At 36.3% G+C, this 13,429-nt stretch overlaps 1 protein-coding gene across 1 annotated transcript; it reads left to right on the top strand.

The window, feature by feature from the left end:
- Nucleotides 1–7,353: 7,353 nt before the first annotated feature.
- Nucleotides 7,354–8,528, top strand: LOC108064192 (mast cell protease 1A). The gene is given in 3 exon segments (XM_044395301.1): nt 7,354–7,646; nt 7,708–7,868; nt 8,053–8,528. Coding segments are annotated over 3 exon segments (930 nt in total).
- The last annotated feature ends 4,901 nt before the right edge of the window (nt 8,529–13,429 follow it).

Genomic DNA, 13,429 nt, shown 5'->3' with positions numbered 1-13,429 from the left:
TTTACCGACAAAATATTGTATCTTCGCAATAAAATATTTAAATCAATAATAATAAATATCGAGACATATGTCATCGCCCGAACATCAGTTTTCTATGTAGTTCCATGGACAAAATGCACACAGCAATTATTATTTTTGTTCCGGCTAAGCTTTTGTTTTTCAGGACGGGCATGGAATGCCCCATTTGAGGGGGACGGAGAGACTAGAAGGCTGGGAAAAAAGCAAAGCAAAAGCATTGCCAACTAATTAAACTGATGAGAGACAAAGCCTCATGTGAAACAGTAACAAGCAGTAACAAAATAGCAGCAAATACTGTCCATCTGTCAGCAATCCACCCTGTACACTTCTGTACCGTTCTATTCCCCGGGCTCAGACTGATGTATGCAAACAACAGCCAGGAGTGAATCTACATCAGTATCTGTCTTGTTTTGAATACTCTAGCCAAAGTGCGGATACTTCTGTTCAACTGGGGGATATAAAATAAAATAAAAAATATTATACCTCTGAATTTTAATTCTAAAATATATAAAAGTTGTTGCCTAAAAATCCTAATTAGATGTTTCCTGTTTGTTTTTTTATTTTTCAAAAATGCAATAATTATCTAAGAAATATAGTCTTTATGACATAAGCTTGATATATTTTTTTGAAAATTTTATTATGCATTTTTTTTTACTACAAAAAGGGTTTTTCAAATTCTTTGTGCTTAATCCAGATTTTCTTTTCGGTTGTATGTGTTTTTTTTGCACTGTTGTTACGGCACATTTAAACAATTGAACACACTCGCATTCGAATAATGGCCAGGCTATGTGGCACTCGACCCTCCCGAAAAACTTAAAAACGAACTGTTGTCATGGCATTTGCACAATTTCCCACAATGAAAAATAAATAGGTGCTGGATTCATTAGGATTACAAGAGTTTGCAGTCGACAATTGTCGGAAAAAGCGGAGACATCGTTTGGTAGGCGTGTAGAAATATAAAATCAGATAGCAGCCAATTCAAATTTTCTAATTGATGATTCCGGCCCTGAGCTAAAATGCCATTGGATACAATGACATTGTCGTTGTCAAAAATTGTAATAAATGTAAATCGCTGCCAAAAAAAAGAGGTAAAAATTCGGAAAAGTTTTCATTTCACTTTTCCAAACTGAAATGTAATATCCTACAGCATATACAGTTTTTATAGGCATTATTTTATGAGGTGTTTTATGAGGCTACTAAATATATAAATCAGAGCTTTTTATTTGTTTTTTATAATTTGTATACTTTTTTAATGAGATTCTTAAACTATCTTTTTGATAGGTTATTCATTTTTTAATAGCCACAATATTATTTAATATAAATTATATTTTTAAACAACGTTGATTTATTTCTTATATTTTGGAACAATTTTTGCTGCACCCTTCAACATTTTATTTACATGCTTATCACACTGATACGCCGACTTTCAGTTTTGTTTACCTTAGAGTTTAGGGACATAGCTTCCGCTGCGTCGCCTGCTAATTTCAATGTGGACTCTAATTTCCATGGCTGAATTCCACTTCTCTGGCAAATGTTTGCACAACAACTGACAGTACTGGCGCAATTTCTGCACTCAAAATTTTGAGCAAATAGAGTTTTGGGATGCATATGCATGCGTTGTGTTTGCTCAGAAGGGGCTGAATGTGTCGGAGTCTCTACCAAAATATTTAGCTAATTTATAAATGGCAGAACCTGTGTCCCCCACCATCGACATCATATACATATGACCATTCTTTTCTGAGGTTTTCAGCCAAAACAAAGGCGTATGACACGAAAGTGCTGAACAAACTGCATGACATTTACTGTGTAATATGTATATGCTTGAGTTCTAAAATTAAAGTGATCGAAGGGTAATTTCCTTTTATTATCGTTTAAAAATTAAAAATAAAAATGTTGGCATCCATTGCTCTCCTTGTAAAAATCTTTTCATATATTGAAAGCTGTTTACCATCTTCTCAAACTTGTAGGACATCTTTTAATCGGTTCTTAACTTTAAATGTTATATACAATATCCGGTTTCATATCGCTTCAGGACGGGTACACACTTGTATCTATAAACATATATACGTATTGCATAACTGCAAACATAATTCATTTTAAAAATCGATTTACCCGCTGGGTCCAGAGTCCTGTGTCCAGTGTCCTCTCGCCTGTGCTCTGTGTCCTGTGACGCAGACGTCGTCGCTGCAGTTTATGAGTTTATTGTTTACGCTGCTTTCAGCCATAAATATTTGCAAAGTGCTTGTAAAAAACAAAAGGTGGCAAGAAACGAACTGGGGGGAGTTGGCCCGCCGGACAGACAGAGTGTTGATGATGGCCAAGAACTGGGATGCTGGGATGCCGAAGAGGAAGCCAATAACTTTGTTAAACGCCATCGAGTCGAGCGGCTTTTGTTGTTATTCTGCTGTTCGCTGGGGTCGGAGTTCGCACAAAACTTAACTTTTAGTTTGCATGTTTCAGCCATAAATGGAGCTGAAGGAAATTGAAGTGGCCATTGTCCGTCCAGGGTATCCCGGGAAGGGGACTCCTACATACCTATATAAGTACTTATATAGAAGAGCTCTATCGAACAGGATTAGCCCTCCAGAAGGGCCCAGAAAACAAGCGAACCAAATCTATAATTGCCCCCGAACAATCGCCAATCAAATTCGGGATCCATCCTTCTATCGTGACTGCCTTCCTTCCGTGTTAGCGCACCCAAGCTATAAAATTTAATTTATTTGTCTCTAATAATTTCCCACGGCGACTGTTTGTTCTGCAAAGGTTGGACGTTCAAGTGACTGAGGTATATGGGAATTTTCAACAGTTTTAGGAAATGGAATTAAATAATAGGAAATTTATAATGCAATATTTTGTATTTCTAAAATTATTTATATTTCAATCTGAGATTTAAAAAATATGTAAAATAAATTTTTATATTTACTACAAATTTATATATCTTATTTAGGAGTTTTAATAAAATCTAGTCTAGTCTAGGTGTTAATAAATTGAATTTAGGAAGGCCAGTTGTTAGGAAATTTTTTCCTTTGATTATAGAAATTTATATTAACTGTTGTAATACTGGATACTTTTGTAGGGTATCTATATGGCGGTCCACAATTTCCCGTTCAAAGTGCACACTTGTTGTACCGATTCCTCAAGACTTCCCCTGAGCAAATCCGAGGCAAGAAGGAGCTGGAATAGGGCACACACACTCTAGTCCCCCATCTCTTTAACCAAACTCATAACTTCAGTTGGCTTGCGTGCCAATTTGAATTGAATCGGAGGTGGTCTGAGTGGGAGTAGAAGCAACTTGTGGGATGAAGGAGGGCTCGTAAAGTTGCTGCTTTCCCACTTAAGCGCAATTGGTGGCCATAAAAGCCAACGCGCTCGACTCGAAGGGATGGTCAACAAACGGAGGGGCAGGGGCAATGGCAGGGATAATAAATAATTAGATCGTTTTGGCCGCAAATTGAAACTAAATGCGGCCAATAATAGGCAAAACCCAGAGCTGCAGTTAGTTGCAGTTTTTAGATGGTTTCCATTTGTTCTAGCTCGCTTTATTCTCCGCTCCCTTTTTTGCACAATGGCTGCACTCTCAAAAATAAGTTGTGAATTTAATCGGAAGTAATGTAAGTATCTTTTGATAACAGTCAGTTTAATTAGGGAACTAAAATAAATGTATTTAAATATAAATTTTTTTTTTTTTCAAAAATTTTTGTTCAAAACTTGTTTATATTCCTTACCATATCATAGTTAAAATTTGAGTGTTATTTCTAGTAAAATTATCTTTTTCTTAAATCCTAAAAATATATCTTTTTGTAATCTTTCTAACCTAGAAAACCCAAACCACTTTTTCCGAGTGACAGGGGCGGGGTTGCTGTGGCAACTGGAATTTCAAGCCAAACAATTGACTTATCATTTGACTTTGTGCGGAGCAGCCAATCCCCTGGGAGAGATCGAAGGGGACAATGGCGAAATTCCACGCAATCGGCTTATGCTGTTGACATTGCTGCGGTTTGGTGCCACTCCCAGGACCTCCCCCTTCTGACCACCTGCCCATTTCTGTGGCAGGACAACGCGAAAACCAACAACAATCACCGAGCAGGGCTTCCAAACGCGAAACAAAGAAGAGCTTGTCGCAAAATCAACATTGTTGACAAATATATTCGCATTTGGGCAGGGCTCGGATGCGCCAAGTTCAGGGCAATTAAAAATAGCCTTCATGCTTTTCAAATAAAAATAGCAATTTTATGATTTCTTGTCTGTTATGCCGAGCCCTTAACATCTGCATTGCTGATTAAACAGCTATGAAAATACAATATTCGAATTATTAGGTAATTTTAAAAAAATTAAAAATATAAATAGTTAACAGAAAATTTTTTTGAAAATATACCTATAAATATTTATTTATATATTAAGGACATTAATGTATTTTTAATAGCACGTAAAATATATTTAAAGTATATTATATTATATTCAAACAAACTTTAGAAAAAATATTTAATATTTGTAAAGCTGGAGTTCGGGACTCTATAAATTTGCATAGATTTGCACAGCCTTTAAGGTGCAGACCTTTTCCAAATTAAATCTTTTATTTGCGTTCCCTCTGTCTAAACTTTACACATGGAGGAGGCAGTGGAGCCGCATTGGCCGAGATAAAAATTCAATTAAAACCAGCCCAAACCAGCTAACAACAACTGGCACGAACACCTTTGTCAACTAATTACATGTCGGCGACCCGATGGCCGACGAAAGGTTAAAGTAATTTGCAGTGAAACGTTCTTTGGCTTTTAATTGGAAAAATACGTTTTCGCATTGTGTGACAAAGGTGTGATTTATTATATTGAATGGCTGTTTGGCCCATCACTCTTTTTTCCCGCTTTTTTCTGACTTTCTTTGAACCTTTTGCTGCTCTTGATTTTTCCGTGTTTTTTCTCTTCAAAGTTTTTAATATTAGATTACTTGCATTTCGATTTTGCCTTTTAGACAATTTAAAATGAAATTTGTTTGCAAATGCTTAAAGATATTTTGGATGTTTGTTTAATGGATTAAGGGCCTTTACTAATTAATTAAATTCTTGAATCACAATTTTGCGTGATAAAGGAAATGAAAAATATATCTATTCAATGAGATTAGTCAATAGCTTTATGTACTTGTCAATAAGCTCCGAAATTTAATAGCTGCAACAGTAAACATTAATCAGGAAACGCGCAGGAAATTAACTTATTGAAACCATGCTAAGGCAAAACATTCGCAACGTTCAGGCTTCACAAGTTAGATATTTTTAACATTTAATTAAAGTGTGAATCAATGCAAATTAAATAAGAGGATGTGGGGCTTGTAAATCAGAAGATAAATGAATTTTGTCCCAAAAATCATTTTTATAATATTTTGGATTTAATTTTAATTATGGTTAAAATATTTGAAAACCCCATTTGATTTCTAAATAAATCGATTCTCCGGCAAATTAATATTTATCCTAGAACAAATGGTAAGTGGCATTTAATATCAACACAAAACCAGTAAGAGAACTATATTATTCAAACAGTAAGCCCCCAGTAAGGACTTCATTCAGTAATTGCCATTAATAATGCTTTAACTTGATACCACAAGGTGATCAGCACAAGGGGAGAAAACCCAGTTTCAACCATACTTGAGAGCTTACAAGGCATGTAATTCCACAAAATCATCAATACGGTCTTATCAACTCAATTTGATGTTATTGTCATGGCATTATGAAAAATTCCCTCTTTATCAAGTGGCCAAGGTACGTGTGTTTTAAGCCTCTTTAGGCTGCTGTGCACGTAATTAGTTAACAAGTTGCATAAGTCCTCAAACCTAAGCCGTTTAAGTAGCCATGGAGCGTTGATGTTTTCGTCCTGCTTTCGGGTTTTCCTTCTTCAGCCAGTTAGAGTCGGCTTGTCCACTTGTAGCAACCGTACACGTTTATATAATCGTGTATATATGGGTTTTCACACAGGAAAGAATTGTAATTATTTCATAACTTGAAGAAAATAACTTTTAGTAGAGTGAAATAAAGAATATTATTTATTTTTTAGTTTTATTATTTTAGAACAAGAATAATTCGTAGGATTTCTTTTGTGCTGCTAAAAAATATTTTCTCTTAAAAGATATTCAAAAATAAATTTTTAAATTAAATTCATAATATAATTGCGATAATGAAATAAAAAATTAAATTAAGCTTCTAAAGGCACTAGGAAAACAATACGCATTTCTACAATGCAAATTCGTCAATTTTCTTATTCAGAAAAATATTCTCGGTGCACGGGTACGTTTGAGTCGGCAAGGACACTTTATGCAGCTAATGATGTATTCATTTTCCATGTGCAGCCCTCTCGTTCCTCCCCAGTGTGTCTTTTCAGGCTTTCAATTGCCGGCAAATGAAGCTCCTTGTGGGGCTGTCAGAGCGTTCTGTGTGCTTAGTGCACTGGAAAGATACTTGAATTCGTATGAGCAAATAATGCGATTTGCTTAATGAGCTTGCCAGGACATACAAAAACGCGCACACTACACATCCCATATATATACACACCGATAAGTAGGCAATTCGGTCAGCATTTCAACCTTGAACTCGATCTGTGGGCCGTAGTTAATTCCGGTAAATATATTCACAAATTCCGGAGGGCTCGACCCGATATTCTTTCTCTCAGCTTTTCACTCCCAGGAGAACTATAAATAACCCTTTCGATAACAAACATTGCGATGTGTTGATAATAAAGGGTTGATTTATTTCTATGCTACGTTGTGATTTATGACCTTTAATGGCCGCCGATGGAAAAGCCGGCGATGCGAACGCCATCGCTGTTGAACGACAAAGGGAGAAGAAATTCAACAATGTGATTTAACATTTAACATTGGGCAGTTGAAAACAAAAAAAAATTAAGTGAAACAAAAATCACAATGAGGAAGAAGAGAGAAAGAAAGCGGAAATTGGGGTGAATGGCTTCCCTGGAGGTTAATCATGGTCGAGACAAGGGCACATTATTTTCAAAGGAATAATAGCCATTGAATTTAAATGTTTATTAGAGCGTTTTGTCTAAATTCCGCTAAATAATTTACTTCCTAATTTGGCACTTCATTATTTTATCTTGCCTTATATAAACTTCAAAAATTTTAAATAAGAGAAATATTATTGTAAATAATATTTTAAATTATTATTACTATTCAAGCAATTATTGCAATGGGAAGTTAAGAAAACATAATCATGAACATTCTTAAAGTAAACGGCTGATCCATTCGAATTCTCAGAATAAAAAGCTTGATAAGCCACAATGTCGACCCTATAATTATTATTAAATGGAGAGCCCCAGCCGAACGATCTACAGTAGCGCAATGAAGTCAGCTTTAATCGGAATCTCTGCTCTGCTGATTCTTCTCCCCATCCCCGGATTATCCCAATATCTCGACGGGGAGTGTGGAATTCTCCCGAATGGCCAGATTGCGAAAAATATCTCGAGTCCATGGATTGCTTATCTGCACACATCCGAATTGACATTCGTATGCGGAGGAACGCTGATAACTCAAAGAACGGCAATACTTAAAACTCATTAAGCTCAGTTAATAATTACTTTTATTACAGAATTAGTACTGACGGCAGCGCATTGCACAAAAGCCAACGAACAACTGCAAGTAATTTCAAAAAACCAAAAAAAAACAAAATATAATTTTAAATATTTTAATTCGCAGAGTAGCTCGTCTGGGAGAGTTTATAGAAGCTGATAATGAAAATGACACGGTTCATTCGGAACATCGAGTAAATCAAACCTTCGTCCACCCCTTCTATAATGTAAAAACAGATGCCAATGATATAGCCATTCTGGGATTGGAAACGGATGTTATGTACTCAGGTGAGACAAGGTTGATTCTGTTTTGTTTAGGCTCTAGAATATTTTAGAATATTTTTAAAAATAATGTCCAACTCTAAAATTAATTCTTACCACTTACCAAATTTTTCATTGATTTTTTATATAAAGGAGAAAAAATTATTTTCTCTTTTTAGTAATATGAAAATTATAATTATTCTTTAACCAGAACACATCAGACCCATTTGCATTGCGTGGTGGACCATTTGGAGAGGGTATATCGACAAAATTCATGTGCTAACCGGTGCTAGATGGGGATTACCTATGAGGAAAAACGAAAGTGATGCTTTTGGAACTGTGGACATTAGGCGGCAACCTGCAGAAATGTGTTTCACCGCCAATGGCACTCACATTTCGAGCAATCAGTTCTGCGCCGGAGACTCGGAATCAAAACTCTGCAACGTGGACTTCAGCAGTCCCCTGGTAGCCAGCATATCCTACAGAAACATCAGTCGTTTTGTCCTCATCGGCATAGCCACCACAAATCAGAGATGCAATATGCCCAGTATTTACACGGATGTCCTGAGCCACATCGATTTTATCCTTCGAGTGTGGCGGCAGTATGGCAAAAATGAAACCCCTTCCAACTCACAGGTTCCAAAGGTCGTAACTGAAGAACCATTTACCACTTGGGTTCAAATTTGAAGGATTATATTTTCAGTCTCAGGAAATGCATTTCTTTTAATAAGTTATATACCTACCTTTACAATGACATAATTATTATATTATTTAATATAATATTAATGCATTAAATGCACAGTTCAATTAAATATATTCCTATTCCCAACCGATACGCATTTTAGCCTGGAAGTTCCCAAAATCATTTAATTAAATGGAATTGAAATCTGCGATTTCGAAATATAAATATTACTGAAAAAGTATAAAGCAAAGGAAAAGCAACCTAAAAATTAGAGCTTTCCCTCCGCATAAATGGAAAGCGTCCACTTTGACGGGCGTGGCGCTGCGAAAAGGAGGAAGGCCTGCCGAAACTTCCGGAAAATCCCGATTTTGTTTGAACAATTAAAATGCCTGAATGGCCGAAGTGCCCGCCCACATGCCAACCGACAGCACATTAACTACAAATTACATTCACATTAGTGTTTCGGAATTTCGCAGCCTGCCCATCCGGTCGGCTGTTCCTTGGTCCTCGGTCCTTGTTCCATGGTCCTTGCTCCTTATGCCTTCGTTCGGCCTCGTCTTCATGCTCTTGTGCTTTTCATTTTGTTGCCTTGCTTTTTTTAAACCAAACACCTAATAAATCAAAGCGGACTCGTGAGAGACCCCAGGAGTATGCTTGTTAAATGCTCGTAATAAATTAGCTGCCGCCTCCCGGACCGCAAAGTCCCCCGCCCACCTGCCAGACATCGCCAACCCCCCACCCCCCGAAAAAAAAACTCCGGGCCCCTTGATTATTGGCTTAGCTCATGGTCTGGCCATTTTACAATTGCCTCCTCGCCACCCGATGCCCCGGCAATTGAACTCAATCGATGCCATTTCTTCTCTACCCTCTACTCTGTGGCCCAGACTCATTCATTTTGCCTGCAATTTTATTTCCATTTTTTTGTTTCCTATTTCCCTGTTAGAGATTTTTTGTGTGTTATTTTTAATGAAGTCAGCGCAAATTTTTGCGCTGGTCTAGCAATTATTAAGGGTGGCTGCAGATTGGGGGTGGAGATTTCGCGTATTTGGCATTCGCTTTTATGCAATTCATTCTTAATTTCGCTTTGTTTGAACTTTACGCTGATAATTTTTTGGGGGAGAACTGTTTAAGAGGGGTGTCAGTCATTAAAGTAGTTTCGTTTTTGGTATAATTTATAAAAATAAATAGAAAACTACCTTAAAGATTCTAACAAGGTTTTTTCTTAAAAGGGTTTGAATCGTACAGAATTTCCTTTCCAACAATTTTATACATATAACTAAAGTTAGGACAGCACAGTTTCAATAAGAGTACCCATCTCACTATCTCCATTAGTAAAAGATTCATGTTGACGAAAAATTAGTTTCCGTAGATACATATTTGCCTTCACGATTCAGTCGAATTTTTAGCAAAGTAAAAGGTACTGAAAGCATTGCCGCTGCACATGAGCACTTATGGACATTTTTATGAGTTGCGCGTAAATGTTGCATAATTGTTTCATGTACACAATGTCACATGCACGCGACTAACGAAGCGCTCCATGATCGGCCCAAGAAGTCAAAGTTTTTCAGGGAGAGTTTGAGTGTGGGTGGAGGAGCAGGTGGCTCGAGTCAGCGCTAATTAGAATGCCAGCGACAGGTAGACGGCACCAACGAGCAGAGATAGTCATCAGCAGCTTCCTACACCCTGCACTAAGAGAAATCGGAGGCTATAATATAGCGATTTTCTAAGGATATTCAAATCTATATATCAAACAAATATAACGACATTTGTGTAGCAGATCTTAAAATTCTTTAAAAATCGCAATCATATTAAAATTCACAGTCAAATAAAAATCATAAAATCTTTCTTTTAATTATGTTTAAATTTTCCTAAATAAATTAACCAATAAAGAGCTTTTTCTGAACTTTATGTAAATTACGTTTAAATTGTCCAAAATAATCACAATAAAATATTTTTAGAAAGAGAAAAGATAAGACGATAGTACTTAAGGTACATATTCAACTCATTGATTTTATTAAAAGGATAAATGGTACATAATTTTGTAATATAAAAATGAATTTAATAATATGAAATTTTATTTCCGTGTTGAAAAATTGTGTGCCACCGAGGTAGAGTTGATGAGAGGCTCCTTCTTGACTTGCAGCCTCCATGCCAAACTTCCTTTCTACCATTTTATTTGAACAACTTTGGCGCAGCCAAGTTCTTAAGCGTGCAGGGAAAAATGCAACGTCAACGCCTCCGAACGTAGACCGAAAGTTAAATGTATCTGAGTGCAGGGGAAAAGGTTGGTAATGGTTGGGAGTGGCGAAAAGGGGGGAGCGGGCAAAGGAGCGCAGTGCATCACGCTAATTTCTGCAAACGCGTGGCAGGCTAAAATTAAAATAGCAACGCCAGAGATGCTTACTTTCAGAATCAGAGGCAAATAAAAGGTGGCGTGCGCTGCAAAGTGAGCTACGAAATTTTTGTGTAAGCTCCCTCCTTCTCCACTAATAAAAATGTTATGAATTTCAAATGAATGCAATTTGTATATTACACGGGGGAGAACATGAATAAAGGAATGATGTATACGTAGTTATATTATTTTAAATTTTAAAAATAAAGTTAGTATTTATTAAATTCAAATTAATAAATAACTCAATATGTGCGACTTTAAAAGTAGAGTATATAAAATGAAATGCCCAAAAAGGCCACGACTTATTTTTTATTCAGAGGCCAAAAGGCAATCCCTTTATATATGCAAAAGTGAGAGGCTGAAAGGCTAAGCAATTTTTTAATACATGCAGCAGACGTGGTCGCATGGTCACTTTGCAGTTGCATGCCGCACGCGTTCCAAACTTCCCACTTTTGGCCACAACTGTTGCCCGAACCCGAATATAAGGAAGCCCAAGGAAAATCGCTCCAAATGAAAAATCACAGCGCCGTGCAGCGGTGTCTCATTCTCATTCCGTGCGCTCTACTTCCGCTCCCCCCAAATTCTCTTCCGCTTCCTGGCTCCCCGACTTTGGGGTTCCGCTCACCCACTGGCCACTGGCGAGGTCCCAACATTTTTATTGTGTTCTGCTCGGTGTGGCAAAGTCATATTCATTCACATTCATTCATTCATTCACTTCTGACTTGCAACACATTTTTATATCTCCTCTTTTTTGGTGTTGCTCTTTTTTTGTGCGGAGAGTGTGAATAGATTTGTTTCGTTTTTATTTTGGGCTCTCAGATACACTTCCCAGGACTTTTTGCTTAAACCAAAAGTAAGCTTAGACATAAGTACGATATATTATGACCAAAATGTAATGCTTTAGGCTGTAAGATATCTGGTTGGTAAAGACTTAATATAATATTAATATTACCTCTTTATCTTTAACTTTATTTCTTTAATATTTTTCTGAGATTGTTTCAAGAGAGTGTTTTGATAAGTCGACTTACCTTTTCAGCCCGGTATTTGGTTTTTATTTATTTTTTTCTTTTCATTTTCATTTCCTATTTTCACATTTTTACTTCTGTCTGTGCTTTGGCTTTTTGATGTGTCCCATTTTGTGTGTTTGGTGTGGTGTGTGCAGTTAAAAGATTTATAAATATGAATTTTATACATTGTGGCATGAAAAATGCAAATTTTAGAAATGGCCAAAGGAAATAGAAATGGTCATGGGCGAAAAGCACAGTTTTTACCATTTCCCTCGAAAGACTGATGTCCTCTTCCCTCTTTTATTTTGTTTCTCATTTTTTGTGTCTTCACAAAGGAGTTTATAGTTTTTTCCACCACTTTTTTTGCAGTCACACAGATGCATTTAATGACCAAGAGTCTGATACAACCAGTATTGTACCGAATGCAACAAATGGCCACAAGGACCACCAAAATGATACTCTTCTGAAGTGCAAATAAAAGGTACAATTCATATTTCAGGAGATTTGTATAGGGAGAGTTTTTAAATTATATTTATGGTATTACCCCAAAGTTTTTTGAGTATTTAATGTCATAATTTTAAAGACAAATTCCAGTCTTTTTTTTCCAAAAACTAAACTACATAAGATAATTTTATATAATATTTAACGCTTCAACTTTTATTCTAGGGTATGAAAAGGCCGCTTCGATGCCAAACGAAACAATTTCGTTTCATTACTAGATAATTAATTGCTATTTGTGCATGATTTTTTACAACCCCACTCGTTGAATGAACTTGTCGGCTTTTTTTTGTTGGGCAATGCCATAAATCAGTACACTTTTATGCAAAATTTCGCAGGATATTTTATGGGCTAAAATTGGCAGTTTGCTGGCCGGGCCGAAGGACATTAATATTTATTAACACGCGGTGCATGATTAATGCATAATAATGAAATTAGTTAAAGCCTCGAAAACTGCCGGAATGCAGCGGCAAAAAATAGGATGTGCAATTTACAATTAAGGGTTTCAAGTTGGATTGTGTGTAAGTGTAATTAATATCAAATGCCATCAATTATTCTAAGCCCGGCGCATTTTGTCCTAAGAGGAGGGTGCGATAATTGACAGAGAAATCGCTATTTCCATTTAAATCAATTAAATTATGAATGCAACTAAAATAATTTAATGGTGCACCAGCCCACCAGCCACTTGATGACAGCAATAAAATAAATTTTGTATTACGCAATTGCAGTTAATTATTAATTCAATAAACTTTTGCCCACTCACTTAAAAGTATTTCAAATAATTGTCATCAATGAGAGCTCGTGAGTGTTTTGCTGTTGGTGAGGCAAATTACATAAATTATGCAGTTTATCAACGGTCGGGCAGCAAAGAAATTGTCATTTAAAGAGTGTGTTAAGTGTCAAGTGGCTTGCGGAACTACGTATTTTAATTAAAATAGTCAACTGAGGGGCTTTTGAGATTAATATTTAAAATATAAAAAAAAATTATAAATTGCAAAAAAAAAACGGG

The sequence above is a fragment of the Drosophila takahashii genome, chromosome 2L (assembly GCF_030179915.1).
Source record: "Drosophila takahashii strain IR98-3 E-12201 chromosome 2L, DtakHiC1v2, whole genome shotgun sequence".
Classification (NCBI taxonomy): Eukaryota; Metazoa; Arthropoda; class Insecta; order Diptera; family Drosophilidae; genus Drosophila; species Drosophila takahashii.
Note: the sequence above shows the minus strand (reverse complement) of the source record. Positions and strands in the feature narration are given on the sequence as shown.